Raw genomic sequence first — 23,026 nt, 5'->3', positions numbered from 1 at the left:
CCGTGGCCACCAGAAGCTGAAAGAGGCAAGGAACAGATTATCCCCTAGAGGCTCACACCTTGATTTCAGACTTCTGGCCTCCAGAACTGTGAAGGATACATTTCTGTTGTTTTAACTCACCCAACTATGTGGTAATTTATTACTGTAGCCACAGGAAACTAACACAAGGAAGGACAGGATGGTGACCTGAACTTGGTACCGGCAGCGAAGATGGAGGAAAGGGGCCACATCAAAGGAATATTTAGGAGACTGAACTGAAGTAAACATTTGAATAACTGGATAAACTCTCACCAAAAAAAAAAAAAAGGGAGGAGAAAATATAAAAAATGTAACAGTGCATTATTAGGATATACTGGTACCTACTGCACATTTCCCATTGCTGGGACATTTGTTAAGAGTGGCATACTCTCCTAATGGATAGGTAACCTTGACAAGGTGAGGGGGGAGAATGAGGAGGAGAGGAATTCTGTTGCCTTGTTTTTCGTTTTTGTTTTTTGAGACAGAGTCTCGCTCTGTCACCTGGGCTGGAGCATGGTGGTGCCACCTCGGCTCACTGCAACCTCCACCTCCTGGGTTCAAGCAATTCTCCTGCCTTAGCCTCCCAAGTAGCTGGGACTACAGGCACCTGAAACCACGCCTGGTTAATTTTTGTATTTTTTTAATAGAATCAGGGTTTCACCATGTTGGCCAGGCTGGTCTCGAACTCCTGGCCTCAAGTGATCCGCCTGCCTTGGCCTCCAAAGTGCTGGGATTACAGGTGTGAGCCACTGCCCCTGGCCTGTTGTCTTTATTGTTGATAATGAAAATGATGCTTCCTGGAAGGCAGAAAATGAGAATAAGAGCACAGGTTTTGTCATCACTCTGGGCTCCAGCTCCACCACCTGCTAGTGGGGCAAGGCATGCATCCAAACTTTTGTTTCCTCCCCTGTAAAGCAGGGATAACAATACCCCATAGCCTGGAGCTGCCAAGAGGAATGACCCAAATACTACAGGTTAAGGACCTTGAAGAGTGGCTCAGGAGCACTGCACAAAGGGTGTCAAGAACATTAACTGGTGGCCCCGCCCTCAGGAGCCTCTGCAGAGGACCAACCTGGGTAAACTGCTCCAGTTTGGAGGACCTGCTTCAAAATTATGCTGCTTGCCTACTTTCAGATGAATTTATTCTTTATCTTTATGGAAGACATATTTTTACCTTGTTTTTAAAACTTCTATACCTTTATATAGCTGTGCCATTTTAGTAATCTGTTCTAACTCGCACTGTTTCATTTCTGAGTTCTTGCCTTACATTTTTCTTACCTTTTTAAAAAAACATTTTCTATTTTTATCTTTCATTAAAAGTTCAACTCAAATTGTTTTTTCTTTTAAAATAGAACAATTTTAGTTTCTATTTTTTCTTTTATCTTTGTGTTTCTTTTTATTCCTCTTAAACTTTTAGATTTTAACTTATTTTTCATGTTTGTTAAGATTATTAAAGACATTACATATTTTAAAGTTGGCTTTCTCCATTAGGCCCATGTTTGGCAAACTTGGGCCCTGGCCTTCCAATTCTTGGTTTGAAAGGAAAGCAAAAAAAATCTTGGACAGGTTAATCACATGACACATGGAAGCTAATATTAAAGTGGGGGCTGGATCTTACTGACTTAAGACCTTATGTGAATGTTTTTTGCCTCCTTGGCTATAAAATCAGTAATGAGGTCAGATAATTCTAGACCCAACTTTAGACTTCAACGAGGCTTAATTTTCTCAATTTTAGGACCTGCAGGCCGTTTTCTCAATCTTCCTAGGCCCTTACTCTGATCAGATTCTGGAAAAGGATATATTTATATATGTAGAATTAATTTTAAAGTACACTAACAATAGCCACCAACAATATGTTAAACATAGTGCTAAGTATTTTATGTGTATTCTCTTATTTAAACCTCCTCCCAGCACCTCTCTTACTAGATGCTATTACCCTGATTTTATAAACAACAAAAATGGGGCTGAGAAAGACTGGCCACTTGCTCGAGTATTCACAGCTGGTTCAGCGGCAAGGCCATGACCCAAATCCAGGCCTGTCTAACTGCAAAGCCCACACCTTCTAGCCTTGGTGTTATGACACACAAATTATGTCAAGCCACAGTGAAAACTTCCTGGACCTCCAACTGTCCAAAGTTCAATATGAGTGGGTGTGTTCCAAATCCTGGCCGTTTGCTTACTCCAGTAATAAACCTGCTGATATGGTTTGGCTCTGTGTCCCCACCCAAATCTCATGTCGAATTGTAATTCCCAATTTTGGGAGAAAGAACAGGTGAGAGGTGATTAAATCATGGGGGTGGATGTCCCCCTTGCTGTTCTTGTGATAGTGGTTCTCATAAGATCTCATTGTTTAAAAGTGTGTGGTGCTTCCCCCTTCATTCTCTCCTGCTCCGCCATGGTAAGAGGTGCTTGCTTCCCCTTCACCTTCCACCATGATTGTAAGTTTCTTGAGGCCTTCCAGCCATGCTTCCTGTACAGCCTACAGAACTGTGAGTCAATTAAACATCTTTTCTTCATAAATTACCCAGTCAGGTAGTTGTTTTTTTTTTTTTTTGAGATGGAGTCTTGCTCTGTCACCCAGGCCAGAGTGCAGTGGTGCCATCTTGGCTCACTGCAACCTCCACTTCTCAGGTTCAAGTGATTCTCCTGCCTCAACCTCCTGAGTAGCTGGGACTACAGGCCCTGCCATGACGCCCAGCTGATTTTTGTATTTTTAGTAGAGACAAGGTTTCACCATGTTGGCCAGGTTGGTCTCGAACTCCTGACCTCAAGTGATCTGCCAGCCTCAGCCTCCCAAAGTGCTGGGATTACAGGCACGGGCCACCATGCCTGGCTTGTCAGGTAGTTCTTTACAGCAGTGTGAGAATGGACTAATACAGCTGGTAAGAACTAAAATGGATGAACTCAGAGTAAACCTATACCCTTTTTGAAAAGGCTTTCTTCTACTCCTGCTTAACAAATTTTAAATCTGATTTTCTCAAGCCATTTTTTCTACTGAGAAGCTAACAGGCTTTAAAGACCATTATTCTACAATTGACCAGTTGCACTCTATCAGCCTGTGTAGGGCTCTATTAAAAACAATATTAAGACAGTTTGCACCTTTTTTTTTTTTTTGAGACGGAGTCTCACTCTATTGCCCAGGCTGGAGTGCAGTGGCGCGATCTCGGCAACCTCTGCCTCCCAGGTTCAAGCAACTCTCCTGCCCCAACCTGCTGAGTAGGTGGGATTACAGGCATGCACCACCACGCCCAGCTAATTTTTGTATTTTTAGTAGAGATGAGGTTTCGCCATGTTGGTCAGGCTGGTCTCCAACTCCTGACCTCAGGTAATCCACCCGCCTCGGCCTCGAAAAGTGCTGGGATTTACAGGTGTGAGCCACCACACCCGGCCAGTTTGCAACTTTAATTACCAAACTTTCCCTGGCCTCTAACTCTGTACAATTCCTAATGTGAACTATAACCCATTAGTTCAGGAGACCCCTAGTGACTGATTCTTTCAGAAAATCTGCCCTTTATTATCTTTAAGGAGCCAAGCTCAGCAGGACTTATTTTTGTTAAATCAAACAAAAATGCTAAGAAATGACAAAAGCAATAATAGTAGCTAAGATATCTTGAGTGCTTACTACGTGTCAGACACTGTACCACTTTTATATATTTAAACTTCATAATAACCCTATGAGATAGATATTATTAACATCCCTATTATACAGTCAAGAAAACTGACGAATATGTTCTGGTTCTCTTTTTTACCTGACTCTTCATGATTTGAACCACTTTTGGATGACCTAGATATCTGCTAAAGAGAAACAGAAAACTAGGTGATGCTCTTCACCACTGTCAAGATTGTAGGAATGGCCTCAACATCAAAAGGTCCTACTCTCCTTCATCAGGGAAAATGGCACATCAGGAACCATAAAGCCCAAAGCAGCATTTTTGAAATAATTCTGTAAAAATGTAATTGACCAAATTAAACTATACTGCAGGAAAATGCATTAAATTACTTAGAGACACAATTTGCAACTACTTTATTCCTAGAATCCATTAGCTGAAAATTCAAGATTTCATCCATGCACCATTGAAATTTTTCTCTGGCTATGAAGAGAAATTGGTAACTCTCACTTAGAAATATTTCATTATTCTCATACTTCCTAGAGTGGAATTTTGAAGGCTTGGTTATTTGTTCAGGTGTTGGAACTGACTTAGAATGGTTTCCCATGGAAAGTCTTGACCCTGCTCACAGGCACAGCTTGGGTCACTCTGCAGAGGTGTGAACGACTCCCCTATTCAAGCACAAGTTCTGAGTCAGCTTCTCAATTTTTGTAAAAGAATGTCAATCCTACCTTTCTATCTGGGTGATTTTTAAATATGCAGGTGTGTCCTTAACCTACAATACAGAATAACTGACCTCCAGGTCCTTGTCAAAGAAAGTAACTCTGAACTGTCAGCTGCCTAATTTTTACCAAAATCGTGCATGCAAGAAATAATGTTCCTAGGCCGGATGCGGTAGCTCATGCCTGTAATCCCAGCACTTTGAGAGGCTGAACCTGGTGGATCGCCTAAGGTCAGGAGTTCGAGACCAGCCTGGCCAATATGGTGAAACCCCGTCTCTACTAAAAATACAAAAATTAGCCAGTCATGGTGGCAGGCACCTGTAATCCCAGCTACTCAAGAAGCTGATGCAGGAGAATCGCTTGAAGGGAGGCAGAGGCTGCAGTGAGCCAAGATGGCACCACTACACTCCAGCCTGGGTGACAGAGCAAGACTCTGGAAAAAAAAAAGAAAGAAAAGAAAGAAAGAAAGGAAAGAAAGGGAAGAAAGAAAGAAAGAAAGAAAGAAAGAAAGAAAGAAAGAAAGAAAGAAAGAAAGAAAGATCCTAGAGGATTGTCTAAGGCCCTGAACGGAGCCAAATAACCAGAGATGCATGGATTTTACCCCAGAGAACTGCTCCTACTGAATAGTGCTGTGTCATCATTCTGTCTCCATGGGCATTAAGAATTTTAGACACTGGTGACTATTGTGAGTGTTATAAGGACATTATAAAAGACCTGCCTCACTGAGTCACCCAGGCTACCCTTTATGAGGCCTCAGGAAACTTCAATTAGTTGTAATTGTGTTTTAAGTTGACTTTTTTTGCTGGAATGCAGTGGCGTGATCATAGCTCACTGCAGACTCAAACTCCTGGGCTCAAGTGATCCTTCCACCTCAGCCTCCTGAGTAGCTAGGACTAGAGGCACATGCCACCAGGTCAGGCTACTTATTTTATTTTTTGTAGAGATGAGATCTGACTATGTTGCTTAGGCTGGTCTCGAACTCCTGGGCTCAAGCAATTCTCCTGTCTCAGCCTCTTAAAGTCTGGGATTACAGGCATGGGCCACCGTGTCCAGACTTTCATAACTTTTTTATTTGGCTGCAGAAAGCTCAGAGCTGAATTCAGACCCAATTGTAATTATGTTGTGAGACATTACAATATAAATTGCTAGGTGCTAAATCTCTCTGCCACATCATCTGTTACCTTTACTTAGATTTGTTTTTTTTTGTTTTGCTTTTTTTTTTTTTTTTTTGAGACAGAGTTTCACTCTGTTACCCAGGCTGGAGTGCAGTGGTGCAATCTTGGCTCACTGCAACCTCTGCTTCCTGGGTTCAGGCAATTCTCCTGCCTCACCCTCCCGAGTAGCTGGAACTACAGGCGCATGCCACCATACCCGGCTAATTTTTGTATTTTTAATAGAGACGGGGTTTTGCCACATTGGCCAGGCTGGTCTCGAACTCCCGACCTCAGGTGATCTGCCTGCCTTGGCCTCTCAAAGTGCTAGGATTACAGGCATGAGCCACCATGCTGGCCCTTTTACCTAGATTTCTTATACAATTCTCTTCATAAGAGTGTTTATCTTTTTTTAACTGTAATTATTTTTGTAAGCTACCACACATCCTCTCTGGAAGAAGGTGAGGTATCTGAATATGCATATGTGCACATATAAGTGAATACTTATAAACTGACTTGCATGAAATAGACTGTAGTGTTTATTTACATTCATCTTACTATTCTGCCGTTAGATGGCAAACTCCTTGAGGGCAGAGGACCAGACTGCCTTCTTTCCTAGCCTCCAGTACAAGCTGGGAGGTCCTCTTTGTCCTTCATTTGAGGATCACATAAAGTAGCTGCCTGGTGTGTAAGGGCCTCAACATATGGAAAATAGATACCTTGCAGTAACAGGAGCTGCTCCAATTTGGCAAAATACTAATCCTTAGAGAGATGCCAGGGAATCAGAAAAGGCCTAAGGGGGCCTCAGTCTTCCAGCCTGGCATTAACACATGGGTGGGAATGGTGGGCGGACTTGCCTGCTCTCAGAGAATGGCTGTTTTCTTCACACTTTACCCAAGTCCACTAACTGAATTCAGTTAAATATGCATATCCCACAGGAACACAGAGGAGTTCTGAGTGAGACAAGTAAGAACACATTATCACCCCCTCCTTTTCATACAATCCTCAAGAAAACTCCTACTGGAACCCAGGTGATTTTTATTTTTATTTATTTTTTTGAGACAGAGTCTTGCTCTGTCTTCCAAGCTGCAGTGCAGTGGCATGATCTCAGCTCACTGCAACCTCTGCCTCCCGGGTTCAAGCGATTCTTCTGCCTCAGCCTCCTGAGTAGCTGGGATTACAGGTGCATGCTACCATGCCAGGCTAATTTTTTGTATTTTTAATAGAGTCGGGGTTTCACCATGTTGGCCAGGATGGTCTCGATCTCTTGACTTCATGATCCATCCACCTGGGGCTCCCAAAGTGCTGGGATTATAGGCGTGAGCCACCGAGCCTGGCCTAGATTATTTTTTTTATTGTGGTAAAATATACATCACAAAAAGTTGCCACCTTAACCATTTTTAAGAGCATAGTCCATTCACATTGCATTATGTACATTCACACTGTTGTACAACCATCACCACCCTCCACTGCCAGAACTCTTTTCATCTTGTAAAACTGAAACTCTGTGCCCATTAAACACTATCTCTTCATTCTCCCCTATCCCCACCCCTGATAGCCACCATACTACTTTCTGCCTTTATAAATTTCATTACTCTAAGTACCAGATGTAAGTGGAGTCACACAGTATTTATCTTTTTTGTGACTGACTTATTTAGCATAATGTTCTCAAGGTTCATCCATGTTGCAGCCAGGATTTTCTTCCTTTTTAAGGCTGAATAATATTCCATTGTTTGTATTTTTATGTTTATTTTTTTGAGACAGAGTCTTGCTCTGTTGCCCAGGCTGGAGTGCAATGGTGCAATCTTGGCTCACTGCAACCTCTGCCTCCTGGGTTCGAGCAATTCTCCTGCCTCAGCCTCCCGAGTAGCTGGGATTACAGGCACTCACCACCATGCCCAGCTAATTTTTTGTGTTTTTAGTAGAGGCAGGGTTTCACCACATTGGTCAAGCTGGTCTCGAACCCCTGACCTCAGGTGATCCACCCGCCTTGGCCTCCCAAAGTGCTGGGATTGCGGGTGTGAGACACCGTGCCCAGCCCCATTGTTTGTATTTATCACATTTTATCTATTCATCCATCAATGGGCACTGACATTGCTTCTACCTTTCGTCTATTGTGAATAATAGCCAAATGAATATGGATGCACAATATCTCTTCCTGTCCCTTCTTTCAATTCTTTTGGGTATACATCCAAAAGTGGAACTGCTGAATCATATAATAATCCTACTTTTGATGTTTTGAAGAAGCACCATACTGTTTTCCATAGCAGCTGCACCGCTGTGCATTCCCACCCGTGGTGCTCAAGGGTTCCAACTTCTCCACATCTTTACCAACACTTGTTATTCTCTGGTTTTTTGGTAACAGCCATTCTCATAGGTGTGAAGTGGTATCTCCTATAGTTCTGATTTGCATTTTCCTAATGATTAATGATGTTGAGCCTCTTTTCATGGATTTATCAGTCTTTAAATGTCATCTGTGGAGAAACATCTATTCAAGTCCTTTGCCCATTTTTCAATCAGGTTGTTTGCTTTTGTTCTATTAAGTTTTATGAGTTCTCTATATAGCCTATAAGTGAATCCCACAATTGATGAGTGATTAGGAAATATTTCCTCCTTTTCTGGGGGTTGCCTTTTTACTTTGTTGATAGTATCCTTTAAAGCACCAAAATTTTTCATTTTGATGAAGTCCAATTACTCTATTTTTCTTCTGTTGCCTGTGCCTTTGGTGTCATATCCAAGAAATCCTTGCCAAATCCAACGTCATGAAGCTTTTCCCCTAGGAGTACAATGTTAATAATAAGCCGTTTTATGGCTGTGTGCGGTGGCTCATGCCTGTAATCCCAGCACTTTGGGAGGTTGAGGCGGGTGGATCATCTGAAGTCGGGAGTTTGAGACCAGCCTGACCAACATGGAGAAACTCCGTCTCTAGTATTTTTTATACTAAAAATACAAAAGTAGCCAGGCGTGGTAGTGCATGCCTGTAACCCCAGCTACTCGGGAGGCTGAGGCAGCAGAATCACTTGAACCTGGGAGGCAGAGGTTGCAGTGAGCCGAGATCACACCATTGCACTCCAGCCTGGGCAACAAAAGCAAAACTCCATCTCAAAAAAAAAAAAAAAAAAAAAAAAGCCATTTTATAAGAGTTACAGGACAATTTTTAGAGGGAGCAAGATGATAAGAAAAATCTGGGGAGGGTCAGGCGCGGTGGCTCACGCTTGTAATCCCAGCACTTTGGGAGGCCGAGGCAGGCGGATCACGAGGTCAGGAGATCGAGACCACGGTGAAACCCCGTCTCTACTAAAAATACAAAAAAAAAAAAATTAGCCGGGCATGGTGGTAGGCGCCTGTAGTCCCAGCTACTCGGAGAGGCTGAGGCAGGAGAATGGCGTGAACCCGGGAGGCTGAGCTTGCAGTGAGCCGAGATTGCGCCACTGCACTCCAGCCTGGGGGACAGAGCGAGACTCCGTCTCAAAAAAAAAAAAAATCTGGGGAGGAGTTTACTGTATTGCCACTGAGCCCACATTTTAAAAACTAATCCTTGTAGTTGGACTCTGATCACCTGTGATGAAAACACAATGTGACAGAGGGAGCTGCCTCTCATCAGCAGTAACAGGGACATTAGGGGCAGATGCTCCATTCTACACCAACATTTACACTCTTCCTTTGTGGATCCAACTTCCTTTATGATATTGGAGCCAAACAAAGAGAGAGAGGACCCACGGGTACCATTTTGCTTAACTGAGTAACTCACTCCACATGGGTTTAATGATCCATGTGTGTTTCCTCACCAACGTCCCCCCACCGCACACACAATCCCATCTCCATCCCCAGTATGTTGAGTGAATATTGTGCTCATGGAAGAGAGAAACAAGGACAAGCCATTAGGAAGGACCAAGATCAAAGAGCTGGGCAAGGAAAACAATTCCTGTCCTGTCAAGGTGCCTTGACCTAGACTTGTAGGGTCCCTCCAGCTGCAGACCCTGGCCTCCCCCAAGCAAGAAAACAGCATGGCTTGAGCCAAATCGCCAATGCCAGGATGGCCTCTCTCCACCAAGCTCAGTAATGTATGAATTTGTACATCTGTTCTGAACACTGGCCAGCACAGGCTGAGGCAGTCCTGTCCAGCTGAGAAGGCTTTTGACCAGGAAATCATAACAAGAGTCATGAGCCATCAAAGTCATACTGTTCCTCTAAGACTGACACTCATACATCAGAGCCATCATCACTGTGACCTTACTCAGCGTAGGAAAGCTGGGCAAGCAGGCCCGAATCAGCCCAAGTCCAACTCACATTTCATCAAGGTTGGTGACAGTAAGTGCCTGGCACATGCTTAACATCCAATATTCATGGTGGCTGTTCCCATGGTGAGCTGTGTGTCTTTCACTCCCTGCCCCATCCCCTTCAGTTCCTCAAGGTCAGAAACCAGGTCTTGTCTTTATGCCCCCAGCACATAGTAGGTCCCAAATGACTATGTGGTGAATGGATAGCTATAAGAAAAATCTCCTTTCCCTTAGCTCTGTAGATCATTTGGTTGTGAGTCTGAGGTAGAAAAACCAACCAAGAGCTTTTCCCATAGCATCTGTGCAGAGTTAACTCAGCTTCCTCCCAGAAGCTACACATCAGGAGAACAGAACTTCAAGGCCTTGTCAGGTAAAGGAGGGCTTTATGGAGCAGAGCTACCCCGAAAGTATTTTGCATAACAATACATCTACGGATTTTAATGGAGCACTTTTCCCACATTCCTTATGGATTCATTAAACTGACAGCTTGGCACCAGCATATTGATGCCTGTTTTCTATCCAACACAAACTGTACAAGTGCCTCATGTTTATCCACCCTATGAATTTCTAAGCAACGATGTAAAAACAAAGAGCTCAGAAACAAAGATGCTGGGTTGAGTTATTTTACTGTAAAACAATAATAAGCATCTGCTTTCCGCCCTCCTCCCACTCTAATTTGGTGTATTTGGTTTTTGGTTGTTTCCCTTTGTTCAAAGATTTTGAATTGCCAACAGCTTCTTTTTGCTTATTTAAGAAGAATGTGCTCTCAGCAGGGTGCAGTGGCCCATGTCTGTAGTCCCAGCTACTCGGGAGGCTGAGGCAGGAGGATGACGTGAGCCCAAGAGTTTGAGGCCAGCATGGGCAACACAGTGAGACCCCCACTCTAAAAAAAGGCTGTGCTCTAGGGGAATGCCACTCAAAGTGCTGGTCCTCGAGAAGATAAGGAGTTGGCAAGAGAATGTAAACTCAATGCATTGCTTCCTTCTTCAAAATGTCTTGCTATGAAAAAGAAAGCCAGCTCAATTAAACAGTGTGATTAGTGCCAAAGTCGATCTCCTCACGGACAGGTAACAAAGAATTCAAAGACTGGTACAGCTGCAGATCATAGCTCAAGAAGCATTGCTGAAGGCTGCAGAACTCCCCAACAGCCTGAAAACACACTAGACTGACATTTACCATGGTCTTCTGAGAGGGTCTGGCAACTTAGTATCAGTACCACTTTGTGTGTGTGTGTGTGTGTGTGTGTGTGTGTGTGTGTGTGTGTGTGTGTGTGTGTGTGTGTGTGGTAAAGCACTCCAGTATTGAGGATCCATCACAGCCTGCTCTCCATATCTGGGACCCAGGCAGAGATCCTATATGACTAGGCCTCCAACTGTCTCCAACCACAGGGAATGGTTCAGGGAAGTCTTGAACCAGGGCTGGCCAGTCAACATAATTCCAACCTTGTGGTCAGTTTTCAGATCAAGGATGGGCAGTGGCCCTGACTGAAATCAGAGTGAAGCCTGGGACTCATGCAGGAACTACCAGAAAAATGGTCTCTTTCCACTAAAGTTGTGAGAATGTGAGGCTGCAGTTGACACCCATTGTTGGGGGCAGCTGTACAACACTCATTGTTGCTATAAGGCGTGGGCTGGATGTGAAAAGAAACAAAGACGGGGAGCAGAATTGAAAGACAGAGAAACTGGATTCTGAGTATAACACTGGAGCCTCTGGACAAAGCCATTCGTGAAGTAGGTTTCTACCCCAAGACTTTTCAGTTATATGAACTGGTAAATCTTCCTTTTGCTCAGACCAGTTTTTGAGCTTTCTAACACTTGCAACTGAAAGAGTCTAATGTTATACAATGACTACTATACCCTGGGCTCACTCTAAAATCCATACGCATTGGCCCTAAAGAAACAATTCTGAAAAGGCAAAAGGTGGGGAGTTAGAAGAGCTTCCATGCCAGGTGCAGTAGCTCATGCCTGTAATCCCAGTGTTCTGGGAGGCTGAGGTGGCAGGAATGCTTGAGCCCAGGAGTTCAAGATCAGTCTGGGCAACAGAGCAAGACCCCATCTCTAAAAGAAAATAAATAGCTGGGTGTATTGGCACGTACCTGTATTCCCTGCTACTCGGGAGGCTGAGGTGGGAGGATCACTTGAGCCTATTGAGCCCAGAAGGTCGAGGCTCCAGTGGGCTGTGATTGTGCTACTGCACTCTAGCCTGAGCCACAAGACCACAACGGCAAGACCCTGTCCCAAAACAAAAACAAAAACAAAAAAACGAGAGCTGCCACCATCTGAGACTAGAGGCAGGTTTAGCAAGACTTTCCACACCTACATCTCTTCCTCTGTCAAGTGGTTAGCAGCTGCCTCACCTATCATCTGTCAAAAGATTGCAAGAATCACATAAAAGGACATGAAGGAAATCACTCTGGAAGCCTATGGAAAAAAAGCACTGTATGAACAAAAAGTATTATTATTATGAACATAACACCTTGTTATTCAAACTTCAAAATTCTGGCAAATGTAACTATCCAGAGCCTAGAAAAAAATTTAAAAGCACTTGAGCAACACATTGCTTTTACCAAAATCCAATAGTCTATGGCATAGGAGAGGAAACACTCTCTGCAGGCCAAAGGGTATAAACTGAGGCGGTAGGAGCCTGAGAACAAAGAAGGCGCAGCAGACAGCCAGGGCAAGCCTCGTGGTCTGAGCTGAGCAGCAACGTGCACCGTTGGTCAGTTCTCAGGCCCACCCAGGAAGGTTCTTCCCCATTGCATATATCACCCCATCTACTCAAGCTTATGAATCATGAAAGAAAAATGATTATTTAATTTCAAAATTACAGTCCTCACTGCTATTTTGCAACTTTGGAGTTGCTGTCCTAACAATAACATTGTTATCCAATTAGGCAGATTTTATTTGTTTTTACTGTTTTTATAGCTGAGATCTAAGGGGCTAACATAACAAGAATTTTACATTAAAAGACTAAAATGTTTTGCACATTGTGTACTTTCCCCAAAGTCAGAATACAACTATTTTCTAATAGGTAAAAACAGCAGTCATGGTACAAGATTGGAGGAGGTATTAACATCATTCCTGATTTTTAAGCCACCTTCTGTTAATGATGGTTTTAATGGATTCTCTTTTGATGGCAAAATAAATAAATTTTTGGAGTTCCAAATAATGTATCTGGAAGTAGCTTAGCTCTTCACAGTTCCTGCATTTGAGGAGCTCAGTCCTGTGGGGAAGTGGTGGGAGGACAAAACAGTCAGCTTGTTTTACTAGCTTCCCCGTGTACAGGACATCAACCCCGTGCCAGGCATTTGCATCCATGACCAAGCTCAGTAGGCCACATTACCAATGGGCAGGGTTTGGTTCCTCAGAAGCAAGGAGTAGTTTGGGCCCTGCCTCCCTGCTCCCGTGGACAGCTTACATTCAGGCAGAGCTGTGGCATTCCCACTCTGCCCATCTCCACAGGGAAGCAGTCCCAACAGGGCCTGTCTCTGGCCAGCTCTACAAATACCACTACTCTTTCTTCTGCTTCTCCCTGTGCATCCCCACCTTGTAACACAAGTTGGCCTTCCCTGTTATCTGATTATCTTCAACTCAACAAAAGGGAGTAATAGGTCCCATGTTGGCCTCAGGCCCAAGACTTGCTCTCCAATCTAGCTTTATCATTATTAAAGTGATTATTTGCCCTTATTGATCTGAGGCACGATAAGTTAAAAGGCAAAGGGGAAAGGGAGAGAGGAGTTGTTTCCCCTGAACCTCTAATACTTACCAGTCTGGACAAGGCTCTGGACCCAGCATAGATTATACCCACAAACAGCACTGAAGCAGGAAGCCATGCCAGAACATGAGATCTGAAAAGAGGGGAAAAAAGCAATAACACTTTTGCCACTTTTTGTTAAGAAAGACCTTGCTGGAAAGGTTGACCCTCCAGATGCATCAACTACAGCAACAGAGGCTGTCTAAACATCCCTGGCAGACTTGTTAAGTGAGATGTGTTCTTTATCCATTGAGTGGTAGAGGCAGGTAAAGCCATCCTACCTACCATTCCATCATTGCTGATCAGCTAGCCTAAGAGACCCCAGAAATGGAAATGGTAAACGCCTTGCTGCAGCTTGGAAGAGAGAACAGATCTGGTTTATTCCAAGGGCAGTGAACATTATCCTTTGGATTTTAAGTAACCAAAAGTTTTGAATCCACTACAAATTATTAAAAATTGAAAAGGTTATTTACCCAGGCTACACCAAACAGCTCCGTGGAATCACAACAAAAAGAATCAGTTTCAAGGGACGAAATCGAAAAAAAGAATCCCAGAACTTCAGTTGGGTGGCCATAGGCTGGTTTTTTCAACCATTAACCTGGCATTGCTGGAATTCTGGTTCAGGGACTCTTCAAGAACTTGTGAAGGGTACATTTATTTTTCAATTGTAGTCACAACGGGAACTGCTTTTCTCTTAAAATTTAGAATCAAAATCCTAGTTCTCACACGCAGTGCATATCACAGAGGTTGCAACCTGCTTCTCTCATCAGTTAGAAATGCATTTTATTGGCTGGGCACGGTGGCTCAGGCCTGTAATCCCAGCACTTTGGGAGGCTAAGACAGGTGGATCAGTTAAGGTCAGGAGTTCTAGACCAGCTTGGCCAACATGGTGAAACCCCATCTCTACTAAAAATACAAAAGTTAGCCGGGCATGTTGGTGGCGGGCACCTATAATACCAGCTACTCTGGAGGCTGAGGGAGGAGAATCACTTGAGCTCAGGAGGCAGAGTTTGCAGTGAGCCAAGATCACGCCACCGCAATCCAGACTGGGCGACAGAGCAAGACCTTGTCTCAAAAAAATGAAAAAAGAAATACATTCGATCTACTAATTCAAGTTCCCAGAGTTATCCTAATAATGAATAAAAATAAATGAAACCATTCCAGCAGGATATAAGATAATAATCCCAACTAACTCAATGAACTGATCTCCTGGAATGATGCCTGCTCAAGAAATGGTCTTTGTTAATTTTATTAGCATGGGCAGGCACTCCATCCAAGATCAGGTCTGATCTGTACAACTTCCCGGAGAGCCTAGCATTTAAATGTTTCCAGTCTAGTAAGGGCTTTCAAACCTTACTTGCTGCATAAACTCATTGTGAAAATACAGCAACTTACAAGGTGCTGAGAATTACCATTAACAGCAGCATCACAGGTAATATTTATTGAGCACTTGCCACAAACCAGGCACTTTGCTGGTTTTTTGTCTTATATGTTTTAAATGTGTTATATGCTGCATTTTTTGTTTTAAATGTTTTATATGTTGCATCTTTCTTAAAGTTGCACAATAATCTTATGAGGAAGGTATTTATTATTATTACTCTCATTGAACAGATGAGGAAACTGAGACACAAAGAGTTTAGATAATTTGCCTGTGGTTAAAAGAGCTGGTAAATGCCAAAGGCAGAATTTGAATTGAGGTCTGTCTCACTCCAAAGCCCTACCTGTTAAACGCCCATTCGTATTTTGCCTTCATGGACCTCATAATCTAATGGGAGACACTGACATACAAATAGATAAGCTGCAAATACTCAGATAATTGACCAAGCAGCCAATTATCTGAGGGATATTCTGTTATCACTAGTCCTGCTGCAATAGATGTCAGCACCCCCAACCAAAAGATGAACAGAGAAAGGAAGATCCCATCCTGCATTGCAATGGGTCAGGGGTGACATCAGTCAATTGCTATTCTTCTAGGAAGTGGCTTTTCCCACTTGACATTAAGCTCACATGAATCAAGGGAGGCAGGATACAGGCCCATGGCCTGTTGTGCACCAGAAGGAAGCCCAAAGAGCACATACAGCAGGCAGGGCATTGAGGAGGAAGGAGGAGGTGCACTGGGTGAAACGGCAGCTGGCCTCACTGCAGGAGGCCCAGGACTTTGGAATGTAAGGTCAGCGAGGCCCCAGACATGTGTACTCCATGCCCTCTTAAAACAAAGAAAACTGCTGAGTTATATATTCCAAGAGGCATCAGGGTGTTTGAATGGCCATGGACGTGAGGAAAAGAAAACATGCCTAGGGAACACCTTGTATTTTAACCCTCCTACCCTCAAATATAAAGAAATAACTTTAACTAGAAAAGAGATAACACAGGACTAGTAGGACCAAACAGACTTCTGGGAAGTGTTAGCGGACAGCGGAGTGAGCGTCTGCCTCCAGACGTGGGACCACCTCCCAGGCACAGGACCCCGGTGCTTGTGTTCTCCAAAGTCATCTCCCTCAGGGGCAACAGGGCCAAAGCAACACACACTCATGGCACTTCAGACACACAGGAGAGGCGGTGGACTGCGGAGCCACCATGCTGTCAGTGTGACGGCTGTCTTTCCCCACACACACCAACCTAAGACCATAGCCACTGCTAAGAATAATACAGTTGAATCACTGGAAAAGTTGCTGACAAAACAGGTGTGGGCAAGGCAAGTGTGAAGGGATAGGGCAAAAAGGAAAAAGAATTAAAAATCAAAGACTCTGGATTTATATTGTTTCAAAGTATCAAAGGTCTCATTCTACTGTAACCATGTATTTCAATGGAAAATCATAGCGTATATGCAAGAAAAGGACACCAGTCAACAATCCACACACAAACGAAAAGCCTTACCACAAAATCAGCAAATTAGTGCACACTTATATGTCTTTAATTAAAATAAATAGATTGTTTCAGCAAAAGATGATTCCCTAGGCCAGGTGCAGTAGCTCACACCTATAATCCCAGCACTTTGGGAGGCCAAAATGGAAGGATAATTTGAGGCTGGGAGTTTCAGACCAGCCTGGGCAACACAGCAAGCCTGTCTCTACAAAAAATTTAAAAATTCAACTGAGTGTGGTGGGTTGAGACTGTAGTCTCAGCTACTTGGGAGGCTAAGGTGGGAGAATCATTTGAGCCCAGGAGGTCAAGGCTGCAGTGAACCATGATCATGCCATTGCACTCCAGCCTGGGCAGCAGGGGTAAGACCTTGTCTCTTTAAAAATATATAAAAATAGGCCAAGCGTGGTGACTCACGCCTGTAATCCCAGCACTTTGGGAGGCCGAGATGGGCAGATCACAAGGTCAAGAGTTCAAGACCAGCCTGGCCAATATGGTGAAACCCTGTCTCTTACTAAAAATACAAAAATTAGCTGAATATGGTTGTGGGCGCCTGTAGTCCCAGCTACTCAGGAGGCTGAGGCAGGAGAATCACTTGGATCTGGGAGGTGGAGGTTGCAGTGAGCCGAGATCGTGCCACTGCACTCCAGCCTGGGCGACAGAGTGAGACTCCCTCTGAAAAAAATAAAAAATAAAAATAAAAATAAGATTCCCTGATTTGTGTGACTTTCAATTAACCCACTAATTATCTGACTGACACAGTCAGAAAAGGGAGCTCCTGGATATATTATTAATGTCTCCTCCACCCCTCAAATACACTGTGTCACATGGGTGGGAACTGTATGTGTTTTGTTCATATAAAATAAATGAAAACACTACATTGATAGCAGTTGTAAAGGAGACTAAAGGACCATGCTATACCACAAGGGAAACTGACCTAATCAGTGAGAATAGAGAAACCTTCCCCATATACGTGATGTTTGAGATGAAATTCAAAGTTAAACTGGCTATAGGAGACAGGGTAGAACAGTGCAAGGGATGAGACATTCCAGACATAAACGTGGCATGTGCAAAGGCCCTGTGGCAAGAGGAAATTGGAGGAAGGCAAGTGTAGCTTGAGTAGATGGAGGAATAAACCCAGGGTAGGGAGGCCGTAATATGGTCTAACTTGCATTTTGACAAGGTTGCTCTGGCTATAGTATGGAGAACACGTTGGAACAGGGTTGGGGTGGTGCATTAAGACAGGAAAAAGTTGAAAACGCTTGACTGGAGAAAATAATGAATTCAGTCTTGAAAATTATGAACTTGAGATGTTTTTGGGACACCCAAGCAGAGATATCAAGTAGGCAACTGGATCAAGGATCCTTTCCTGTCCTCTAGTGAGCAAGAATGCACTGTTAAGTATGTCTTACATTTGGTTTTACTGTATTTCCTTATCCTTCAGTTTTGAGAATAAAATATACAAGGTGGGTGGATCATGAGGTCAGGAGATCGAGACCATCCTGCCTAACATGGTGAAACCCCATCTCTACTAAAAATACAAAAATTAGCTGGGCATAGTGGCTCATGTCTGTAGTCCCAGCTACTTGGGAGGCTCAGGCAGGAGAATCTCTTGAATCTGGAAGGCAGAGATTGCAGTGAGCTGAGACTGCGCCACTGCACTCCAGCCTGGCGACAGAGCAAGACTCCGTCTCAGAAAAAAAAAATAAATACACATAACATTTTCTTTAACATAAGGTCTCCCTTTAGTTTATTATTACAGCAATAAGAGCCTTCTGTGGCTTGGAAAGACTTTGTCACAAACCTATTCTTCATTGCTATGGTCTGAATCTGCGTCCCCTCAAAAGTCATATGTTGAAGTCCTAACCTTCAAAGTGATGGTACTAGGAGGTGGTGTCTTGTGGGAAGTGATTATGCCATAAGGGCAGAGGCTTCATGAATGGGATTAGTGTCCTTATAAAACAGCCCCAGGCAAGGCGCGGTGGCTCACACCTGTAATCCCAGCACTTTGGGAGGCCGAGGCAGGAGGATCATGAGGTCAGGAGATCGAGACCATCCTGGCCAACATGGTGAAACCCCGTCTCTACTAAAAATACAAAAATTAGCTGGGCATGGTGGCCCATGCCTGTAGTCCCAGCTACTCGGGAGTCTGAGGCAGGAGAATCACTTGAACTTGGGAGGCTTGCAGTGGGCCGAGTAGAGGTTTCAGTGAGCCGAGATCACACCATTGCACTCCAGCCTGGCGACAGAGCGGGACTCCATCTCAAAAACAAACAAACAAAAAGGCCAGGCATAGTGGCTCACACTGGTAATCCCAGCACTCCTAGCACTTTGGGAGGCCGAGGCAGGCGTATTACAAGGTCAAGAGATCGAGACCATCCTAGCCAACATGGTGAAACCCCATCTCTACTAAAAATACAAAAATTAGCTGGGCCTGGTGGCCCATGCCTGTAGTCCCAGCTACTCAGGAGGCTGAGGCAGGAGAACTGATTGAACCCAGGAGGCGGAGGTTGCAGTTAGCTGAGATTGCACCACTGCCCTCCAGCCTGGGCAACAGGGCGAGACTCCATCTCAAAACAAAAACAAAAACAAAAAAAAATCCAGGCCCAAGGGAGCTTGTTCACTTCTTGTACCAAGTGAGGACACAGATGGAAGGCACCTCCTATGAACCAGAAAAGTGGGCCCTCACCAGTCATCAAATCTGCTGGTGCCCTGATCTTGGACTTCACAGCCTCTAGGAGCTGTGATAAATAAATTTCTGTTGTTTATTTATTTATTTATTTGAGATGGAGTCTTGCTCTGTCACCCTGGCTGGAGTGCAATGGCACAATCTTGGCTCACTGCAACCTCCGCCTCCTGGGTTCAAGTGATTCTCTTGCCTCAACCTACTGAGTAGCTGGGGTTACAGGTGCCCACTACCACGCCTGGCTAATTTTTGTATTTTTTAGTAGAGATGGAGTTTCACCATGTTGGTCAGGCTGATCTCAAACTCCAGACTTCAAGTTATCCACCTTTCTTGGCCTCCCAAAGTGCTGGGATTACAGGCATGAGCCACCACACCCGGCCAATTTCTGTTGTTTATAAGCCAGCTGGTCTATGCTATTTTGTTACAGAAGCCCAAATGAACTAAAACACTCGTTAACTCATTCATATTGATTAAGCACCCATTATATTCCAATATTCTAGTCAATGAAGACACAGCTCTTAATATGACAGACCAAGTCCAGTGGGAGAGTTAGGCAATAAGTAGATGGTAGTAGTCATGGGAGGAGAGAGATGGGTGAGGGGGAAGGAGAGAGAAAGCCTGTTGCAATGGCTGACAGCTCCATGTACATAATTTGAAGAACTGTTGACACTTATTCCTGCTGCTCAGGAATAAGGATTTGGATCTCTGGCTTTACAGGTTCCACAACTGTTACTGTGCTGTCACAATCCAGTGGGGTCAGAACTTTCAATAGTTAGTCACCTGGTATGTGTACAATCCATGACAACTGAGATTTCCATACTTTTCCAGGTAGCATAGAGACAAGGTAAAGACATGAGCTACAAGTGTGGTGCTTCTTTGTGCTTTTGTCATCTCCTGAAATATTTTTTAAAGTCATTTCTTCAGGAAGAAATGAAGCTACAACTTTAAAATCGTAGTTAGTTCTGCTGTACCTAAGGATTATTTTGTAGGGAGATATAGCAACAAGTGATACAACTCATACCCAATTCTGGGCACTAGAGAGTATAATCTTATAACATTTACATGGTTATCCAAATCTTTTGAAATTATAATTAGTTTTCTTGCTCCCAAGGAACTGCCAGCAATTTGCAGATTAACTTTAGCCAATAGCTCTACGAGACAGAGAAACTTCACACATTTCCCTGGGCTGGGCTATGTTCTCAGTTCTAGTATAAGCCAGGTCATGTAGGGGTGAGGGGGAAGGATGTACAAGTCCAGGGCAAAGGGTTTCATACAGTGGAAAGAATGTGACCTTTGTGGTGTTAAAGCAGATAAGTAGAAGGCCATTAGCCTGATGCTGTCTCTGCACTAGGAGCTCTTAAGTAAGCAGACCACACCTAAACTGGGATGCATTTCTTGCAACTGACTGAAAAAGAAAAACCAAAACTGAGCCTCAATCACAGTCAACCAACCAACTGGTTAAAAATCAGGGACCTCCCACTGAACTATACCCAAAGAAATCCAATGCCTAGCTATAGCCAATTACATAATATCTTTATTTCCACATTCAGCTACTTCACCTATAAAAGCTCACAGCCAGGCTGCTACAGTAGAGTTCTCTAAGCCTCCTCTGGTTCTGAGTGCTGCTTGAGTCATGAATTGTTGTTTGATCAAATAATCTCTGTTAAATTTATTTTGTCTAAAGTTTTTCTTTATTTATTTAGAGATAGGCTCTCGCTCTGTTGCTCAGGCTGGAGTGCAGTGTGCCATCACGGCTCACTGCAGCCTCAATCTCCCAGGCTCAAGTAATTCTCCCACCTCAGGCCTCCTAAGTAGCTGGGACTACAGGTGCACACCACCACGCCATGCTAATTACCTTATTTTATTTTTATAGAGACAGTGTCTCCCTGTGTTTTTCTCAGGCTGGTCTTGAACTCCTGGCCTCAAACAACTCTCCCACCTCAGCCTCCCAAAGTGCTGAGATTACAGGCATGAGCCACTGTGGCCAGCCTAAAGTTTTTCTTTTAATGTGGTCAGGCAAAACTGGATCCATATCCATAGTTTGCAATGAAAACTCACTTTTTTCTTTATCAAATGGGGATAATAATGCTCAGAAGGATTCTGAGAAGATAAGAGAATGAATATACAGTATTTGGGGGCAGTGCATGTCACATTAAAAACAACAACCACCTCAATAAATGTTGCCCTTCTGGCTTTTCTATACATCACTACAAGGACAGAAACCATCAAGGAAGACTGATAGATCTGTCTACATAAAATGCAACAGCTAAAAACACCATAAAGAAAATCAACAGAAAATTAACAAACCAGGAAAAAACACTGGCAACATATGAAACAGGCTGGATTTTAGTATCCTTAATGTATGATAAATCAATGAGAAAAAAAAAATCAGCTCTCCAAAAAAAAAAAGTGGACAAAAACAGGTAATTCTGTCTGTCTGTCTGTCTCTTTCTCTCTCTCTCACACACACACACAAGAAATATAAATGGCCAATAAACATATGAAAAATTATCCAACTTCTCTAATAATAAAAGAACTTTAAATAATTTTGAATTAAAGATATATCATGCTTTGCCCAAGAAACTAGCAAGTTTTTAAAGTTATATCCAATAGAGAGGATAGTGAAACCAACACCTTCACACTGCTGTGAGATATAGACTGGTATCTTTCCGTAGGGTATGTATGTACTACTTGGCTGCATTTATCAAAAGCCTTAGTATGCATACTTTTTGAGCCAGAAAATTCACTTCCATGACTTTATCCTTGGAGATGAGTAAAGTTACCTACAATAAAGTTTTCATTTATAGGAGGAAATAAAACAGCATTCTGACCTCTTTGCTGGTCAGCAAATATGCCAAGCACCTCAGGGCTGGCTACTGTTTCCTCTGCCAGGAACCCTCTCCCCACAAATCACCTGCATGGCCTGTTCTCTCACAGACTCAGATCTCTGCCTAAAAGTTATTTTATCTGTGAGTCCTTCTTACCCACTCTATATAAAATAACCCCCTATCCACTGGCCTGAGACACACACACACACACACACACCCCTAACCTCTTACTTGGCTATATTCTCTGCATGTACCACAATTGGACACATTATGCACTTACATTTTCACGTGTTTATTGTCCGTCTACCTCAACTAGAATGTCAGCTCCACAAGGGCAACAATCTTTGTTTTGCTCCCTGCACATCTCCAGCACCAAGAACAATGCCTGGCATATAGCAGACACTCAAATATTTACAGAATGACCCTCCAGGTATTACTTTGGTATCTTAAAACTTTCTTTTTGTCTTCTCTCTCTAGATTGTTACAAGAGGAAAACAACATCAACAAAATCCAACCATGACCACAACTGACATTTCTTCTTTTTCTCCAGTCCTTTAGAGACTTTGCTCTGAACAGAATTGCTGGTGTTGACAGCTACTTGGTTTTCAAGAGCAGGGATAAGAACAAAAAAGGCCTATATCCCACACCTGTCTCTCTGAAATGGCCCTAATGCGGAATCTAACAATTTCAAATTCAATACACATTTATTAACAATCATGTTGTAACCTAGAACTGTGACAACAACAAACTAACTGCATTAAAAAACACACATATTTTCCTTCAATAGACATGAACTTAAACTTAGAATCTTGGAATAGAGGTAGTTATTGTGGTTTCTATATCTTATCTCTCTTTTTTTTTTATTAAAAAGTAGTACCTGCCTGGCGCAGTGGCTCAGCTTTAATCCCAACACTTTGGAAGGCCAAGGCTGGTGGATCACCTGAGGTCAGGAGTTCCAGACCAGCCTGGCCAACATAGTGAAACCCTGTCTCTACTAAAAATACAAAAATTAGCTGGGCATGGTGGTGGGCACCTGTAATTGCTGCTACTCGGGAGGCTGAGGCAGGAGAACTGATTGAACCCAGGAGGCGGAGGTTGCAGTTAGCCGAGATTGTGCC

At 43.4% G+C, this 23,026-nt stretch overlaps 1 protein-coding gene across 2 annotated transcripts in view; it reads right to left on the bottom strand.

Moving 5' to 3' along the window:
- The window catches only part of TMEM241 (transmembrane protein 241), a 150,946-nt gene that overhangs the window by 92,354 nt on the left and 35,566 nt on the right, over positions 1–23,026 (bottom strand). For both annotated transcript variants that reach the window (XR_004029647.1, XM_003262004.4), the window contains exon 4: positions 13,545–13,626. Coding sequence is in view for 1 of the 2 variants with exons in the window: in XM_003262004.4 (XP_003262052.2) it covers positions 13,545–13,626 (82 nt within the window). In the remaining variant the exon portion in view is untranslated. The remainder of the gene's footprint in view (positions 1–13,544; positions 13,627–23,026) is intronic.

Source organism: Nomascus leucogenys, chromosome 4, assembly GCF_006542625.1.
Source record: "Nomascus leucogenys isolate Asia chromosome 4, Asia_NLE_v1, whole genome shotgun sequence".
Classification (NCBI taxonomy): domain Eukaryota; kingdom Metazoa; phylum Chordata; class Mammalia; order Primates; family Hylobatidae; genus Nomascus; species Nomascus leucogenys.
Note: the sequence above shows the minus strand (reverse complement) of the source record. Positions and strands in the feature narration are given on the sequence as shown.